The sequence below is a fragment of the Octodon degus genome, unplaced genomic scaffold (assembly GCF_000260255.1).
Source record: "Octodon degus isolate 3935 unplaced genomic scaffold, OctDeg1.0 scaffold00153, whole genome shotgun sequence".
Taxonomy (NCBI): Eukaryota; Metazoa; Chordata; class Mammalia; order Rodentia; family Octodontidae; genus Octodon; species Octodon degus.
Window position 1 is genome coordinate 2,965,704 of NW_004524729.1, and position 18,768 is coordinate 2,984,471.

General features: G+C 61.0%; 1 protein-coding gene across 2 annotated transcripts in view; it reads right to left on the reverse strand.

Annotated features, from left to right (window-relative positions):
• Nucleotides 1-18,768, reverse strand: part of Celsr1 (cadherin EGF LAG seven-pass G-type receptor 1) — a 115,056-nt gene that overhangs the window by 24,796 nt on the left and 71,492 nt on the right. For both annotated transcript variants that reach the window (XM_023702564.1, XM_023702565.1), the window contains exons 9-23: nucleotides 17,366-17,532; nucleotides 12,894-13,079; nucleotides 12,331-12,444; nucleotides 11,760-11,934; nucleotides 11,345-11,486; nucleotides 11,025-11,145; nucleotides 9,082-9,265; nucleotides 8,897-8,998; nucleotides 8,342-8,436; nucleotides 7,463-7,672; nucleotides 6,733-6,916; nucleotides 5,590-5,733; nucleotides 3,948-4,134; nucleotides 3,179-3,346; nucleotides 1,118-1,244 (exon numbers count right to left, since the gene is read on the reverse strand). In XM_023702564.1, coding sequence (XP_023558332.1) covers nucleotides 1,118-1,244; nucleotides 3,179-3,346; nucleotides 3,948-4,134; nucleotides 5,590-5,733; nucleotides 6,733-6,916; nucleotides 7,463-7,672; nucleotides 8,342-8,436; nucleotides 8,897-8,998; nucleotides 9,082-9,265; nucleotides 11,025-11,145; nucleotides 11,345-11,486; nucleotides 11,760-11,934; nucleotides 12,331-12,444; nucleotides 12,894-13,079; nucleotides 17,366-17,532 — 2,306 coding nt within the window. The remainder of the gene's footprint in view (nucleotides 1-1,117; nucleotides 1,245-3,178; nucleotides 3,347-3,947; nucleotides 4,135-5,589; nucleotides 5,734-6,732; nucleotides 6,917-7,462; nucleotides 7,673-8,341; nucleotides 8,437-8,896; nucleotides 8,999-9,081; nucleotides 9,266-11,024; nucleotides 11,146-11,344; nucleotides 11,487-11,759; nucleotides 11,935-12,330; nucleotides 12,445-12,893; nucleotides 13,080-17,365; nucleotides 17,533-18,768) is intronic.

Sequence of the window (18,768 nt, forward strand, 5' to 3'; positions counted from 1 at the left end):
AAGCGAGAAAGCGAGAAAGCGAGAAAGCGAGAAAGCGAGAAAGGAAAGAAAGATCCCAGAAGACATGGGGCACCGTAACACCAGCAGCTGACGTGTTTTAGTCGAGCACTTATTACGCGGCAGGGTTTGCTCATACATGGGCTAAGCACATGATTTCATATGCTTAGACAGGATCTACACGAAAGAACTACGGTGAGAACACTAAGGTTCTGAGGCGGCAGCTTGCCAGCGGTCACCCCCTGGACTGGGGTGACTTGGGATCACTGTGACACGCTGTGCAAGCAGCTGTCCCTGGCAGGAAGTGGATGGAGCCCAGGCAAGGACAAATGGCTGTCATTTCTAGATCCCTCACCACCTGTGTCTTAAAGGCAACAGACATCTTCCACCATGGCAAAATCTGCATGGAGTGCGCCACTCGAGATGTGCTCCACAAGCTGTTTCCAGTGCACACTGGAGGGACAGGCTTCACGCTGGAAGCCACTTCTCAGGGCTTTATGAAGGATCACACCTGTCCAGGACCCTGTAGCGTGGGTCGCTGCAGCACTTGGGGCACTAGCTCTGCTGCCTGTGGCCAAAGAACCGGGAGCTGGGAGCTACGCACCATGGGGTCCTGGGCTGGCGAAGGCTGACCAGGCCTGAGGCCCAGAACTGCTCCTCCTGCCAGGGCCCGGGGTCCCCAGGAGTCTGCTGCACCTGTCTGCCTTGTTCAGTACCATGCCACTCCTCCACAGCGGGAGCTCATGCCCGTCCCCAGCCCAGGTCCCCCACCAGACTCCTGCGTCCTCAGGGGCCCTGCACATTCCCAGGCTGCTTGCAATGCCAGAGGTTAAATGTGATCCACCCTGTTGTCGCTGGGGAATCCTGACACTTTTGTCCTCAGGGTCACTACTAGACATGACAGTGTGTACCAGACAGATGGCCAGGGTGACACTGCAGGAGCTCCAGGTCTGAGGTCACTGTCTGCTGCCTCGGATTTAATGTGCAACCCAGGAAACCCTTCCAGCCCAGTGTGGTGGGTGTGGTGTCTCACACCTGGAATCCCAGCACTCTGGGAGGCTGCCTGAGTCCCACCACACAGGGCTCAAGCATGCCCAGGCAGCAGGGGCAGGACGCCCACCTCGCGCCTCGAGACGTCCATGAGCACCGCGCAGCTGCTCACATGGCTGCACTGGCAGGTGACGTGGGTCCGGTTCCTGGACACGAGCTCGCAGCCCTTGGCCGACCACCCTCCAGCCCCTCCGACGCTGCAGAGAAAGGGAGCAGGGCTGAGACAGTTCCCCCCCGAAGGGTCACCAGGGAGCTGTGTTTGCTGGCCCTGGGGTCTCTGAGGCCACCTTGGCCCACTGGACCCCAAGAGCAGGGACTGGAAAGGTAGCACGCAGCCACCTGGTTCCGAGCCTGGGCCTCGGGTGGCCTCTGTGGGCCCTGCCGCTGTCACGGAAGCTCAGGCCGCTGTCAGCGGGCCCTAGGGTGCAGCCTCTGGGCCCCGGCACAGTGTGGACGCCTCCTCCTGCCGGCGCCTCTGAGGCTCCATGTCAAAAGCCACCGAGTGGCCCACGGCCCAAGGCATCGGCTGTGGCCGCACGGCCGCTCTGTTCCCAGCCTGCATTTGTGCCTCAGTGACTTTAGAAATAACATCTCGCCTCCTGCACACTCTCATCTTCAGATTGCCCAATGTTTTATGGCAGCTGCCTGGAGGCCAGGGCTCAATTACGGCTACCGAGTCACGGAAAGGGAGCCCCAAATGACAAGGGTTACGAGGGCCCCGCCCTCTCGACTCTGGGAAAGTCACATAACCTCTCTGATCCTCGCCTTACTCATCGGTAAGTGGGGACGGGATGGTTTACACGTTTTCCAAGACTGTCAGATCTGGGGATAATAGGGGCGACATAAAGCGGAGGGTGGATCACATAGCTAGAGCTAATTGCTTCGATTCAAACAAGTGACTGTGGACAGCCAGCCGGTCCCGGAAGCTCCAGGGCCGGTGTGGGGCGCCTACGCCTCCCGCCAGGCGCAAGGGCTTCCTCCGCTCTCCCCTTCGTAAGCCCGGTGCCTATTATTCTCCAGACTCAGACTGGCTGCTCGTTAACAGCACGCGGCCACGCAGAGCACAGGAAGACACGTGCCTGGGCAGGCACCCGCTTGCCAAGCCAGGCCACCCCTGTATCCCACTCCCTGCCTGGCCCCTCTATCCAGGGGACCACAATGTGGCCCAGTTCAGGGTTGTGAGTAGGGGGCTCCGCTGGCCCTCAAGCCCCGACTGTTTCCCCATCCTGGGTTCTGCCCAGTGCAGGAGGGCAGCACTGCTTTGTGTGTGTGGCTGTCCACCAGGCCTCAGCAGGGACAAGTCTCACACCCGCCCAGCTCCATCCAGTGTCCTCCACAGGGACCACAGAGGGAAAACACATGGGCGGAGGGAAGGCAAGCTCCCTGCAAAGCTGGAGCACCTTGGGCAAACTCCCCAGCTACAAAGCCAAGACGAAGGCCAGGTTCCTGCAGCCCACACAGGCCCCCGAAGCCAGCCTCGCAGGGACACAGGTGGAAACTCGGGGCCGAGTCCCTGCACACATGCCGGCTCTTCATCCTGAGGCTGCTGGTATGGTACGGCTGTGCCCTGCATCGCCCCTGGTGCTCACTGCTCACAAAGGGGCTGGCGCCTTCTGAACCAGGCCCCACAGAGCCCACTGGAGGGGAGGCTTCCTGGGCTGGCGCGCAGGGACACTAGCGCTGCGCCGTGCTCAGGTTGGTCTTCCAGCTGAGGTTGGGGACTCTGTCTGGGAGTTCTCAGGACCAGGGACCTGGACTCTGAATCCCACCTCCTGGGTGGCCCAGCCAGCCTGGACTCCTCGAAAGGTATCGGGCACTTGCGTCAGCTGTAAGAGGCCCTGCATATCTGTGCACGGGTCACATATGTGTGTGCACGGCTATGTCTGTACACGTGTGCACAACCACATTCGTGCACACGTGTGCAGAGGCCTGTATCTGCGTGTGCACCCAGAGGTGGCTTTGACAGCAGAGGAAGAGCAGGAGGAGAGGCCGCCCAACCATGAGGGCTGAGAGGGCAGAGCAGCCCCGAAACAAGCTGTAGGGGATGCTGACCTCCACATGGTCCCCACACCGAGGTGCAGGGCCTCCCTGGCAGGTGCACCCTGTGCCCAGCTCCCTGCACCACACTTACTCTAGCGAGTGGTTCCAGAACACGCAGACGGGCTTGCTCCGCTCCTCTGTCTCCAGCAGGGTGAACTCCACCTGCACGGGCCGCTCCAGGTGGCCGGGGAGCAGGGCCCCCTCGCTGTGCACCATAGCGCTCACCACTGGCGTGTTGATGACAGGCCGGCTGGGCAGCCTGGGCGGAGGAGCATGACACAGGTGGAGAGCATTAGCCCACGCTGGTTAAAAACCTGAGCGTAAGGCCACACGGACGTGGGCCAGCCACGTCTGTAGGCAAGAGACCATGCCCTGCTCCCTGTAGCCTGGGCCTCAGCATCTGCTCCTCAAAGACACGTGGTCCTGCCATGCCTGGGCCAGAAGGCAGCTTCAGAAACATTATGAAAAGAAGGCAGATGTGGGAAGGCCTCACCAGCTGGGCACACAGCTGCAGGGACATGGGCAACGTGTGTGGGTGACCCTGTCACTAGGGCGATCAGAGGGCCATGCAGAGATGCTCAGTGGTCTGCATCACTTGTGTCTGTGCCAGAAACAGGTGCCATTGGGGACAACCCATGACAGCCCCGGGGCAGGACAGGACAGGAGCTTGGAAGCAGAAGGGGAAGCAGAGCCTGGGGGCTCCTGGGGTGAGCCAAGGTCCCACTAGGCAGACCCAGACCCCCAGGGCGAGGTCTTTGCTCTTGGTAAGGTGCAGGTACGGGGATGCTATGAAGACGGTGGGGACCAGGACCCTTAGGAATGGGCCCCACCCACCTCAAGCCCTCAGCACCCATCCTCACCTGAGGCTGCGGCGGTCGGAATCATAGTGCTCAGGCAGGAGCTGGCCCAGGGTCCGGTACACAATGACCAATGCAACGGCAAACTGACCAGGGCCATCTGGGTGTCTCCTGCGCCTGCCGACCGCAGCCTCCGTCTCAGCCCCAGCTGACGAGTGTGTTGTGTGCGGCGTGGCCCTACGGAGGCCATCTGCAACCAGAGCACAGGCTGAGACTGCGCGAGGGGCGGCTGTGCCCCCACCAGAGGAGGGCCTTCCACTCGTGCTGCCGCATCTTACAATCACGGGGTCTACAGCAAACGTGCAGAGGCTCCTTCCTACAGAATCCCCACCCATCCCACAACTCCTTTCAGGTCTGTCCTCAAAAGAACTAGAAACGGCATCTCAAAGAAACGTGCATGAGACGTTGTGTTTTGTGGTGGGCAGAAGTGCTCCCCACTAAGACCAGTTGGCAGGCAGAGGGGCCAGAGCCCGGTCTAATGCCGACCTCCTGGCTCCCGAGTTCGGGTGACAGTGAAGGGACAGGAGGCTGCCTGTGGCAAACTGCTTCCCCTATGTTGTCGTGATGTGGGACAGGGTCCTCCTTCACCCCCGGTGAGAGGATGTCTCAGGGACATCCTGGCTCAGGACAGCGGCTAGTCCACCGTGCCCTCACCCATGGGGACATAGTGCTACCATGCCAGCCAGCCCTGGAATCTCTGCACATTAATTACACATCAGGGGCTGGTGAGATGGCTCAGTGGTCTAAAGCACCTACTTAGAACAGGCTTGGCAAAGCACAGGGACCACGGTTCAATCCCCCAGCACCACATGCCAGCCAGCCCTGGAATCTCTGCACATTAATTACACATCAGAGGCTGGTGAGATGGCTCAGTGGTCTAAAGCACCTACTTAGAACAGGCTTGGCAAAGCACAGGGACCACGGTTCAATCCCCCAGCACCAGCACAGGGACCACGGTTCAATCCCCCAGCACCACATGCCAGCCAGCCCTGGAATCTCTGCACATTAATTACACATCAAATAAAATGCACCCCCGATGAAGGAAGTCAGATGGTGGTTGTCCCAGGAGGACAGAAACCAAGCTCCTCCTAGGGACTCAAAGACGCAGGGCAGATAGCGGGGGACCTCCACAGGGCAGAGCCCTCTGTGGGGACTGATGGGAGGGACACGCAGATAAGGACTGCCCACGCACACACACGGGAGGAGCACAAGTACGAGGCACGCCTGGGAAAGAGTCCTCTTCTAGGAAAAGGTGCAAAGAACAGATGCTCAGCGCCTTGTGAGCGCCCGGAGCAAGCACACACAGTGTGGACAGCGCCCGCCCCGCAGTGCGGTCTGTCCGAAGATGGGTCAGCGTCAAGCTTGGTCCTGTGGAGGGGCCCTCGAGTGGCGTACCCACCCGGCAATCCTTATAGTTACTAGAAACACCGCAGAGTTTAAGTTGCCTCCTATAGAGCACTGCCGCACGAGTGCCAGACGCCTCAAGGGTCGCCTGGCCATGAGCCGCTAAGACGGCGGCAAGGCCGCCGGCCGCTGCAACTGCGTGGAAGACCCCTGCCGGTGGCCGGGCTCAGCGGCGACTCACCCTGCTCGCCCTCCTGGGACCGCCGGGCCACAGCCCCACCTCCTGGATGGGGAAATTCACCTTTTTTCTCCAGTGGCTTGAAGACGTCAGCAGGGAAGGACACAGACGACTCCAGATCCCTGGGGAACTCATCCTGGATGTCCTCGAAGCGCGGCACCCTGGCGCCCGTGAAATTGAGCTTGTCGAAGACGTCCACTGCGAGAACTGTGGACACAGCCATGCACCTTCCTGAGCCGTGCTGCCTCCAGTGGCCGTGGCTGTCCCCTCTACAGTGCTGCCCTCTAAGAAAATCTCCTTGTAGCTTTCTGTGTCCTTCAGGGCTCAGAACACCTGGGGCTGACCGGGAGGGGCAGCCATTGGACGGCTTCGGGCTGCACCCGGACTCGAGTCCCTGGCAGGAAAGCCTGGCCGTGAGTGGGACGGTCCCCGGGCACTGCATGTGGACCATGTTGTATCCCGGCAGCCCATCCGGCTGGCAGAGATGATTGTCACAGAGGCAAGGGAACTTGGGAACTGTGACCCTAAACGACCCAGCAGCATGGGCCAGCGCCACCCTCACCTTCTCCTCATGCTACATGGGAACCACTGCAGTCTCATCTAGGGGACCTGCAAGTCTTCCTGCTCAGCCCCACACCTACCACAAGGAGGCACCCAGTCCTCATGGTGAGGGCTGGCTGTGGCCACAGGGACAAAGTCTAGTTGTGGCACCCCCAAGGGTACCAGCAAGGCTGCACCGCCCCCAGGGACTTGAGGACGTTGTGCCTGTCATATTGGGGTGGTTTGGGACCGGTACCACCATTCTGGGGCTTCCGCTGCCACAGGACCCTGACCTAGCAGGCCTTGATGCCAGGAGGAGAGTTATGTGCTTGGGGCGACGTTGCTGGTTTGCCTATGGCTCCATCTGCCCTGGGCTTGGAGGCCGTCCTTCCCACTGCCTGGGCACTGGCTGGCGGTGGTGCCCAGCCCGCTGTGTCTGTCATGCCCGGGGGGGCTCTGTACCTCCCTAGCATCCAGGCCTTGGCTGGGTCTCCATGCTGGAGCCCACAAACCACGGGCAGAGCCTCTGCACTCCAGCCCAGGAGGACTGTGTGACCACAGTGCTTCCTCCTGAGGACCACAGCCAAGGCCACTTCTGCCATTTCAGGCAGAGACGGAGGCTGGCTCTCCGCAGCCCCGCCCCGCCCGCCCCAGCCAGGGCCATACTCATGTTGGCAGTGACAAGGACGAAGGGCCGCAGGTAGGTCCTCCTCAGGTTGCGCACCACGTTGCTGAAATAGGTCTCGAAGCGCCTAAGCAGCTGCGCTGCGCCGGCCTCGCTGCGCTGGATCTGCTCCCACGCGGCCCTGGTGTCCGGGGCCAAGAGGGCGCTGCCCGTGTGGACGATGTCCTGCTCAGACAGACAGACAGACAGTGAGTGCTCAGCCCTGTGCCTGCAGAGGCCTTGCCGTGTTCGGACACACCTGGCTTCCACGAAGACGTGTGGCCAGGCTGGAGAAGCCACACAGGCGACGCAGCCTCCAGGGCCACAAGTCAGGAGGGTGTCCTGCTGGGGTGCCACAGCAGGTACCCCCCAGCTACGAAGGGGACATGTGCAGAGATGCCTCTGGGCACACGGGAGCCCAGGACTCCTCTAGGGAAAGCTGGGGGGGGGGAATTTTTTTCTAGCTAGATGTCCCCCCAAAGCCCCAGGCACTCAAGGCAGGACCTACAGAGGGTGGCTGGTAACAGGACCACATCGTGGACGGCATGGAGGACTGCGTGGCCGAGTCACACAAACCACGTGCTACCCTCGCGTGTGCTAACTGGTCCCCAACGGTAGTGGCCCCTGCTGTCACCTACACGGCACCTTCCCTGCCCTGCGTGTGCACGCTAATGCCCGCCTCACCCCAGAAACCTTGAGGGAGCACCCGGGGCTCCAGTCGCCATCCCCTACCTCATGGAAGTCGGCTTCTCGTGTGGCCGCCAGGTCAAAACCCTGCTGGTGGCTCTCGTGCTGTAGGACACGGGCCAACAGCTGGTAGGCCGTGCGCACATCGTTGCCGAAGAGCACGCCACCCGGCCGTGTGGCATTGCGCAGCGACTTGGCCAGCCGCAGGGCCTGGTCACCATCCATGCGTGACTCATTGCGGCCCAGCTTCTCGTTCTGGAATGGGGGGAGCAACCTCAGGGCTTGCACACTGACCGCTGCCGTCGGCCACGCGGGCTCCTGACATTCCTGTGGAAGGTGCTTCCCGGGGGAACTTTGCAACCCCAGAGACCAGAAAAGGGTGGGGCTGGGAGCAGGGGAATAAAACCGGGGCCAGAGTGCTAGGAAGAGATGTGCAGACAGCAAAAAGACAACACAACCCGAGAAGGCAAGGCCCAGGCGGACGCCACAGCGCACAGCGAGAACCTCGGCACTCTGGGGGCTGAGGCAGGAGCACGGCGGCCTGAGCCCTGCCCAGGCAACTCAGTGAGCCCACGACTCCACAAAAGCGTCTAAGAGGGATGGAGGTGTAGCTCAGGGCGAAGACCCAGCTTCAGTCCCCAAGATCACACACACATGCACCAGCCCTGGAGAGCAAGTACGGGGCACACGGGATCCTGTGTTTGCACAACCAGGCAGAGCCGGTCGCGAAAGGTCAAGCGCAGTGCTGCCAGTACCCCGTTCAGAGGCCAGGGAGACGGGCCCGTGCCGCCGCAGTGTGCAGCCCTGCGCGACACGCCAGCACACCCATGCTCGCACACCCTCGCACACACGCACATGGCTGGGCATGCCGTCCCCACGGCGCACACTCACACATCCTGTGCACCTCCCGAGACTCCAGCCTACCATGACTTTGAGGCCCACGAAGGAGCTGCTGGTGCAGTTGAAGAGGTCGGGGGGCAGCCAGCCTTTCTCCCCGCTGCAGTGCCGAATGGCGTTTCCTGGCAAGGAGTGAGTGTGCATTGAGAACGCACACCCACCTGGTGCCCAGCCCACGTGTGCCCGCACCCCAGAGCCGAGCAGGTGAGGATCCAGGCAGACGCCCAGCCCTGAGCCTGGCACACCCCCCCGCGTCCACACACGGGCTGCTCTGACATTTGCCCAGCAGTGAGGAGCAGACATGGGCACAACTGAGAACAAGCAGCCCACCAGGGCTCGTGCCAGGGAATAGTCGGCACCTTCCCCCAGACACCCTTCGGCAGGGACGCCAGCCCCACCCCCAGGTTTCACGGAGAGCATGACGCTGAACAGCGAGCTGATCTGACCAGGTCCCCAGGCAGGAAGCTGAGGCGCCCTCACTGCACGCTGCTGGGGGGACTGCATGGTGCCCTCCCGCCAGCTTCCGAGAGGGGCGTGTGAGGCCCGGTTGCCTGGCCCGAGACGCCACAGGCCACGACTCACCCACAGATCCCTTGGGGCACGGCACCGCAGCCGGTTGCCCGAACTTGGTCTGCGGCCACCAGATGCCAGCCTCGAACGCGCGGGGACACCCGTTGTAGATCACTGGTGCAGAGGATGGACACACTCAGCCTGGGGAGCTCTGCGCGAGGCCAGGCCCTCCCCACTCAGCCTCCTCGACCACAGACCTTCGCAGCCGAGCGAGGTGACCTCGGCAAAAGGGTTGTCGCAGCGGTTGCACTGGCGGCCGGTGACGCCAGGCTTACATGCACACTGCCCGGTATCCATGTCACACGTGCGGCTGTGGGCACCGTGGGGGAAGCAGTCGCAGGGCAGGCAGGCATCCTGGGCCGGGGGCTTGTAGTAATTCTCCTACAGGGCCAGAAGGCAACATGTTGACCCCAGACCCTACCCAGGCCAGGGAGACACACACTCAGCGACACCCAGGCTCCCCCAGGTGTCCGGTCTGACCTCTGTACTACTCCTCACTGTCCTGCCCATGTCCCCTGTCCACTGGGCTGCTTCCTGGACCCTGTGGAGCAGGACCAGGGAGGGGAGGAGCTGCCCGGAAAGACCTCATTTCTTAGCAAAGCTACCCCAGGGCATCCTAAGAGCAATCGGAGACCCATCTGAGGGTGACAGAGGGGAGGCTGGCCCCAGAGTCTCTTCTTGAAAGTAATTATGAGGAATCAGCACATGGGCAGTGGGGCGGCAGAGAGCCTCAGGCTTGGGTTGGAATCCTGGTCTGCCCGGCCCGGGCCCAAGTGGCGCCCTCTAGAGTTGGGAAGGGGCACAACAGGCTGTCTTATGGGCCAGCAGCCAGGACACGGTGGCAGGCAGGGACGGGGGCCACCAATGTGTGAAGTTTCAGCAGGCAGGGCCTGCACCCAGACAGTCAGCTCTAGGACTGCGGTGGGTGGCAGTGACCCGCAGGGCCTGCACTTCTATATTTCTATGTTCTTGGTGAGGAGAGGCTTGGTCACGGCTTCTCCAGCCACGGGGCCCCCACAGCCCTCACTCCAGCCACCTCCGTGCCCGACACCCCGCAGCTGGCTCTGTGTCTGTGGTCCCCTCATCAAGCAAGCACCTCAGCATTTGAAGCCCGACTCAGTTCTGCGACTCCGAGGAGGCCCCGGATGCCTAGGGTGGGAGCGCTGCGGTGGGGCACAGCACAGGGAGCCCAGAGGTCGGGGCGCCTGCCCAACATGCCCCTTCCTGAACCTGCCTGCACACTCAGCCCCAGGGCATCATCACACCCAGTGACAGGGCCCCAGGCTGGACAGTGGGCTGCGAACACCAAACCAGAAGCCAGGCCTGGGGTGGGCCGGACAACAGCGTGGGTGTGGGAATGGAGCCAGGGGCTTGCACACGCCAGGCACACACGTTCCCTCCGTGCACAGCCTCAGTGCACCCTTACTTCTGGCAGCACTGAAGGTTAACCCAGGGCCTTTGCACGGAGCTACACCCTAGTCCTGCATTATTTATTTGTTTGCTTTGAGACAGGGTCTCGCTATGTAGTTTGGGCCTGTCTTGAACCCACCATGGAGCCCAGACCAGCCTCAAACTGTCACAGTGACCCTACTGCCTCAGCCTCCAAGTGCTGAGATTACAGGCATGTGCCACCGTGCCTGGCTCTTTTATTTTGCCACAGGGTCTTGCTAAGTTGCCCAAGCTGAGCTGTGAGCCTCCCACCTCAGCTTCCCAGCATGCTGGAATTACAGGCATGTACCACCATGCCCCGATTCGTATACTTTTCAGAACTTGTGTCATCACTGAGCACCAGCTTAGGGCAACAAATTACAGTGACCACCCAGGACAGAAGGGGCTGGGAGGAACTGGCCTTGCCAGAGAGGTGGAGACTGCTGGCCAAGGACCCCGCAGGGCCTCTGCGTCCCCTGGTGGGGGTGCAGGGCAGTGTCTCAAGCTGTCGGCACGTGACGGGCAGCCGGCATCTGAGTGCAAGTCTGTGTGTGCGCACAGGCAGGCAGTCACGGAGGTGTGTGACTGTGTGTGTGTGAGATTCCAGGCACCAGCGGCCTGGGCACGTGCAGGGGTGGGCATCCACAGACGTGTAGAAGTGCATGCGCACACACATGTGGCCTGACAGTCTGCGTTCCCGCACTGGTCTCACCTTGCACTGGCACTGGCCACTGGTCTTGTTGCAGTCGGGATCGAAGCCTAGGCTGACAGCACAGCGGCAGGGGCCACACACGGGGTTCCCCCACCAACCCTTGGGGCAGGGAAGGTCGATTCTGTTGGGGACATAAGACGGTGGCAGGGAATGTGTGTCATGGGCTTCCTGGGATGCGAGGTGCCTGTCCTGAGTGGCGCAGACGGCTCCCCTGCCTGTTTCCGCACCAGCCCCCAACCTCAGCCCCCGCCCACCAGGACCCTCAGAACTCTGTGTCCCAATCCCAGGCGGGGAGGGAGGCCCCGCGCAGGTGTGCCCACCTGTTCTCACAGTGCTGGCCGTGGTACCCAGCCTCGCACTTGCACGCATAGCCGCGCGGGGAGCTGGGTGTGTGCTCGCAGGTGGCTGAGTGCTTGCACGGATTCACCTGGCAGGCGTCCACGCACCTGCGCCCAAAGAACCCTGTGGGGACAGGGCCAGTCTCACTGAGGCACCCCGAGCCTACCTCCTGGCTCCAGCCTGGCTGCCTAGGAGGCTGGAAGCAGTGGGACAGTGATCCCCCTGCCACCTAGCAACGCGAGGGGCGTGCCTCCCGCGTCCCCCACAATGCAGGATGCCCACGGGTGTGATTTTAAAAACTGCTGTCAAGTTTTTCCTCGGTGACAGCAGGTGCTACGGCAATACAGCCATAGTGGCAAAGCGCCCCAGAGGCCGGGGGTGGGGGACAGCACACACCTCTGTCACAGTCACAGGAGTAGCCGTCCCAGGTGTCGCGGCAACGGCTGTGCTGTGGGCAGGGGCTGGAGAGGCAGGGGTCCTCTGCATCACAGCCATCCTTCACCCGGACCTGGAGGGCGTCCTTCATGTTCAGGGTGGCGATGTTGGTAGCTGTCTCACCCATCCTCACTCCCTGCATTTACAAAGGGGCAGCAGACTCAGTCCCGGGTTGCTGAGGCTGCAGGAACCCCAGAGGCAAATGGCGGCTGAGTGGACCCCGCTCCTCCCCGGCCCCCAGGAGGCACTCTGCCAGCCGGCACTGGAGGGGCCACTCCTCTAGCCCCAGCATCCTTGGGGGACCAGCGGCGTGGACGTTGGGCTCAGAGCCCCCGGATCCCTGGGGTCAGTTCCCTGCTGCAGGAGACCGGGAGGGGCATATGGGCAAATGCACTCTGTGAACAGCTCCCTCTGTGAGTGTAGGGACCCCGTGGGGAAGCACAGGGCTTGTTTGGGGGACTAGGTGGGACATGAGGCTGGGGGCCAAGAGGCCTGTGGACCCTGACCCGCTGTTGTGCTGGTGGCCGTGTACCTGCATGCAGCCCCGGAACCCATGGCGCACGGACACCTTGTCCTCAGACAGGCCCCCGACAACCACACTCCGCATCTTCAATCCTGGAAGCTGGTTCCCGATCTGCACCGTATTCTGCAAAGTAGGGAGGCTCTGAGGGGTGTCCTACACTCCAGGCGAGGCCCATGCATTCTCCCTCGGGGGTCTCAGGCACCCCTATGCACGTGTGGCTGGTAAACTGTCACACCTGACAGGCTGCAGATCTGGTCTGGCTGGGTGGCACTTCGTGCCCAGTGCCTCCCAAGGCCTGGGCTCACTGTGCTCCCTGCTGCACTCGCCACCCACCACTTAGGTGCAGGACTGTTTCTCTCTGCACCCCAGAAACCGCACCCAGCACCCAGCTCCAAGCGGCCCCCGCTGCAGGCGTCCACGGCTTCAGGGTGGAGAACCCAGGAACCAAAGACCCGAACGCCAAGCTGACACAGATGCCAGCAGCCTCAGAATCCTGGAAATCGTGAGACCCAAACTAGGGGGGCAGACAGCATCCCCCAATCCACCGGGGCCTCTGCAGGGGTGCTGCTCACCTGGTCCACCCCGTAGTCCAGGGTCATGACTGCCAGGTACTTGATGTCCTTGCCTTCCTTCGCACTCCGCAGTTCAATCAATAGGTGGTGCCACTCCCCATCGGTCACACGGGACCGGGACAGCCGCATGGATGCCACATCCGAGGGGCCGTGAGACACCTCAAACTGCACATAGCTGTTCAGGATCTGCAGGCCGAGGAGACATTCAGTGACGAGTGCAGAGTCCGCGAGCCCTCCGCAGGCGCCTCGATGACGAAGCCCCACGGACAGACTGCGCGGCGGCGCTGGGCAACAGGCGGAGTTCAAGCTGAACCGAGTCTCGGTCTGCGGAGATTCACTCCACCATGTTTAACACAGCTGAGAAAACAGAAGTCAGTCCTGCAACTGGTGCCAGACCATGTCCTGGGTGACACCCAGACCGCACTTGCTCTTGTAGAAGACTGGGTGGCCTGGAGCAGCCTCCTCGGAGAACAGCGAGGTAAATGAGACGCGTGTGCAGCACTTGGGGGGCGGGGGGACTCCAGGCACAGGGCCCCAGGGCCACAGCCCCCGAGGAAGCAGAACCCCAGGAGCGAGGATGCCGACTGCTGCCGCCCCAGCTGGTTCTGGAGGGCAGCGTGGGCCCACAGTGCCAAACACAGCGCCCCAGGGCAGGCTTCTCTGGCACCCAGCTGATGCCAGGACCAAGGGCTGTGGGAGACGCAGACCCGCACTCTGTAGAGAGGAAGCCCAGCTCCGACGCACCTCGCTCCATGATGGCACAGCACGTTCCAGGGTGGAAGGAGCCCTAGCCACTGCCACAGCAGACGTGGAAGGCAGTGACCCCCCCACCCCCACCCCCGCTAGTTCCCAGCACTCAACACAAATAACCACATACGTGATGGAACACGACTCTACACGAAAAAACCCACGAGGAACAAGGGGTGCAGATGGAGGGGTGTCTAGAGAGTAGAACAGGTGTGACTGTTACATTTTATGAGAGAAGGAGCAAGCAGCTATGTTTACACATAAGGAAAATCAAAACAATTGTTTAACTAAGATACTTACACCTAAAGATAACTTCCATTCAAAGGCAGACAAGATTTAAAAAAAAAAAAAAAAAAAAAACCTGTTAACACACTGCTTAAAAGAATACAGACATGCTGAACATAAAAGAATAAGAAAGACACATTATGAAAGCACCAACCACGAGGAAGCTGGTGTAGTCATGTGAAGCACCACTACGACAGATAAAGAGAATTTCTGTCACAGCAACAGAGCCAGCTGCCTGGGAAGACAAAATCATCAGAAATCTGAACACACTTAATAGCCTCTGCAGGCGTGGTGGGCACACCGGTACTCCAGCCAGGGGAGGCTGAGGAGGGAGGATCCGGGTGGGTTCCGGGACAGCCTGGACCCCACAGTGAAATTAATGATAACAACGCGCCAGAATTGATAAAGCGAAAATAGATTTCCAAGAGAAAAGTCTGTAATCGAGGTTGGAGGTTCCTTTCCTTTCCTTTTTCATGTGACACTCGGTCGTGCTAAGTTGCTAAATGCCCCGCACTGAGCTCAAACTTGGGATCCTCCTGCTTCCACCTCCCCACGTCGGCAGTGCAAGTGTGCGCACCGCCACGCCCTGACTAAAATTACAGATTTAAACTCACTTCTTTTAGTAACTGGGGAGAAGAAAGCAAAAGCAACGTATATAAAATATTATATACAAATATTTATATAAAATATTCGAGCCCCACAGTTAACAAGCGTCCCCCCGGACACACACACAACTCCACGCCAACACCCGCAGCCCCGCACTCTTGTCCCATCCACGTGAACGTCCACAGACACCGGCGAGGGCTGGGCGGTAAAGCAAGTGCCAACACACTCCAAGGCCCGTGACCACACTGCGCGAGTCCTCCGACTTGCAGTCACTCCAGGAGCACCACCAACATGACTCACAAGAAAGTGCCTCACACCCGGAGCTCCGAGCCACACCGCAGGCCTCGGGGGACTGGAACGCGCCTCTCCCCACCGCGTGGGGCCGTCACCACGAGTGCTCTCTGCGCTTTGGCCTCCGCTGACAGCCCATCTCGGAAGCTAGTTTTTCACTGTTTTACAGTTTGTTTCCTTTTGTTCCACACGTTTCCCTCGCCATTCTCTTCTACCATCCTTGCCAATAAGAAGCCATCAGACCAATAAAAATGACAGCATGTCTACCCTAAAGTGCCGTGTGTAGCACAAGCCGCAGGCCTAGGGCGGCAGCTGCACCCACCTGAGGTCTGTCCCTGGATCTCTGAGGCGCAGCCAACAACAGCGGGGTTATCCCGCTCCGCAAAGCAAGTGGCTCTGGGCGCTCGAGCGCTGTTACCCAAAGTGTCCGGACCCGGGGATCACACAGCCCTGCCCAGCCTGCTGTCAGACGCCAGAGTGCCTCGGGGCCTCCAACCTGCCCCCCAGTGGCACTCACAGGGCTGCGAGAAGTCACCCAGGACATTCCCGGAAGGCCTGGGAGACCAACTATGGGAGCCATTCCGGCCACCGCCTGGTGCCCACTAGGCTTGGTGCACCCTTGGAGGCTGCCACGCTGCCACCCGGCCCTGCACAGGGAGGGCTGGCACAGTCCCTTGCTCTCTGGATGAACCACAACAATGTTGCCGATCAGTCCACCCAGGCTGGCCACATACCCTTTTCCTCGTGAGACACCACCAGCAGGTGACAGCTGTGGAGCTCCAATTTCTCCCCTAAATGGTAAATGGCTAATTTAGTTTGTTCCAACAGAGAAAACACCATCCTTGGGCAAACTGGTTTCCGTACCTGGGCCCAGAGGGACCTGCGATGGCACAGCCCACAAGGGGCACGGAGCAGGGCTGCGGTCTGATGCACACCCTGCACGCCCAGATAGGCTGGGCAGGGCTGTGCCCAGGCAAAGGCCGGTGGACAGGAGAGGAGCCTGCTGGGCCTAGGCCACCTGCCTGGGCCCCCCGTGTGGGCCAACTGCACAGGTTCCTGTTCCCTGAGCTGGACATGGCGCTTGGGGGTGTGAGGCCCCCAACATGTCTCCTCCCAGCACTAAGCCCTGTCACACAAGAGTGGCGCTAGATGGCCTGTCCCTGGCTCTGCCCGGGCCCCAGGCACCTTCAGCCTCCAGCGCAGTCCCCAGGAGCGTGGAATGGGAGCTCAGGACAATGAGCATCTATGACCTGCCTCGCCTCCGACCACGCCAGGACGGTGGGGACCGGTGCCCTAGGGGGGGCGCCCAACACGGGGCCGTCACCCAGAGCACTGAGGTGAGAGCAGTGACCCAGACGAGGCAGGAGGAGCTCAGGCCCTCGTGCTGCAGTGCTGCAGTCTGTGTCCCAAGCTGCATGCCCAGGTCTCACACGTGCAGGCACACACAGGGGTGTGTGCGGCAGACGTACACACACGCACAGATGGACGCCCACAGACGTGCACACGCCAGAGAAGGCACACAGTCACATACAGCTCTGCACACGTGTGCACACGTGGAATCACACACACACGCACGCACGCACGCACACACTTGACAAAAGCCCAGGAGGAAGGAAGACTCAAGGAATGCAGTTACGGCTTTCAGCACATGGGGATGGTGCACAGCACCAGGCTCGAGCTCCGTCCCCAAGGGCCGTCCCGAGTCAGGCTGAGAAGTGGACCAGAGCGGGCCTCAAGGCACGCTGTCTAGGAGAGCACTGACAAGAGAGGTCCCGGCTACAATGCTGACACTAAGGCACTGTCCTCCAAGTCACTGTGCATGGAAACCCTGGGAATGTGAGGGCCTTGGCCACAGGCCTGGGCGGGCACCCCATGAGGGAACCCAGGGTCCCTGAGAGCTGCACGTGTGAAACCCTTCCACCCCAGGGCCAGGAGAGGGTGGGCACCCACAAGCACCGCTGGGCGAGGGCAGAGACAGGGAAAGGAGAGTCCTGGGTTTTTTCCACCAAGGAAAACAACTCTGTTTTTAATGAACTCTTCTGGAGCCCGGAAGGCCTAAGTGAAAACTATTTGTGACACAAAAGATTGGAAAATGGGGTCTTTGGAAATAATCCTGGAGGTGCTTAGGAGCTGCTGCCTGGAGTTTCAAGGACTGAGGCAGAGAAGACCACGAAGTGGAAGAGGATGCGCTCAAGAACACAGAGGGTCTCAGAGCCTCCGGACTAAGGTGGGCAGGAAGGGACCCGCGGCTTGTGCCCCAGCCTCATACTGCCCTGGCCAGCGCCAATGCCTGGATCACTTCCCTGGGAGGCAGCAAAGTGGGGGCTGGAGAGGCACCCCAGGGGGAACACTGTGGGAACCAGGCCGCACCCAGCCCGCACTCCTGGGCCTTGAATGGTCTGATTGTGCTGCGGACTGGGGAAGCCGCTCACGTTTCTGTCTTCGTTCCCACTGGAGAATCAGAGAGCAGAGAAAGAGGTGTGGCAAGCGGCACATGCCCCTCAGTGGTGTCCTGGGAAACCCTGTGCCTGTGCCGTGCTCACCTGGAGATGGAGCCTGGATGACACGCCAGCAGTGGCCTCCATGAGCACCCCGTCTTCCTTCCGGGTCCGAAACATGAGCCCCAGGTACCAGGGCACGGAGATGGTGATGTCCAGGTCACTCCAGGACACGAGGCTCTCGCCACTGAAGCGCTGGGGGTGGGGCATGGCTGTGGGCAGAGATGGGGCCCCTAGGACTCTTCCCCAGGCAGGGGGGCCTGGAGCACCCTTTCCGGTTGCCAGGGTCAGAGCAGGCCTGGAGTGAATCCTGGGCCATTTTAACACAAAGGCCAGTCTCAGCGAGCGGCTGTAGCAAGCCTGGTCTCCAGAATCCAGCAAAAGCTCTGCAGATTCCAACCTGAGAGTTCCGCTGGCGGGCAGAGGCCAGAGCTGAGGCCCCATCCTCTCCTAGGTGTGCCAAGGGGCACCTGGCTGGCCAAGAGGCAGAGGCTTAGGGCTGGTTCTGAGCCTAGCCTTCCTGTCCCCACACCTGCAGGGCTGGAGCAAGGTTCCGTGAGCCACAGCCCCCCGCTTTTTTTGGCAGAACCAGGGATTGAACTCAGGCCCTTATGTTGCGTGCTTATTCTACTGAGCCATCTCCCCAGCTCCGAGCCACAGCCCCTTGGTGTGAACAGAGTACAGCTGAAATCGGAGTGGCAGATGCCAGCCTGCAGCATGACCTGGGTGAGGGCCAAGAGCTGCTGGCTGCCGAGGTCCCAGAGGACAGGGGCACCGTGGAGGGGGCGGGGTACAGGCAGCCTCATCTCGGAAACCTCCTGCGCCAGCTCCTGCTGCCCTCGCCTGTGGCCTGGCCTGCTGTCAGAGAGTCCTTTCCGGTACAGCACGGGGCTTGCAGGTGCTCTGTCTCCCCGCACCTGAGTGTCAGTTGGGTGTGCAGCCAGAGGGGCCTGACCCTTCCTGCAGGGCCTCGTGTGGGATGACGCTATCTGTCACAGATAAGGCTGAGGGCACGACACCATGTCACATCGCACACCCATCGTCAGGTGTGCCAGCCTTGTGCAGCGTGGCCAAGAAGCCAGCCTCGGGCTGCTGCAATCTCCTGCCCACCCCACTGGACGGAATTGGGCACCCTGACAGCACACCATGGTGGCTCCCAGCTACTTTCCCCTGGGAATCTGGGGTGGCCCTGGGTTCCCCAAAACAGACACAGTTGCACAGTCCGATCAGTGCCTAGGCTGAGGCAAACTGGGGTGCAGAGCAGCTGGCCAGCTCTGCCCAGGGCTTGGGCCACAGGACGGGAGCCGGCGCCTCCCCATGCCAAGGGGCTTTGGGTACTGGGTGGTTGCAGCTCTTCTCAGAGCTGTTCCATGGGGCCTTGGGCACACCCACATGGACCCAGCCTACTTGCCCTGCTTTTAAGTGAAAAGTGTTGGTGATTTTAAAAA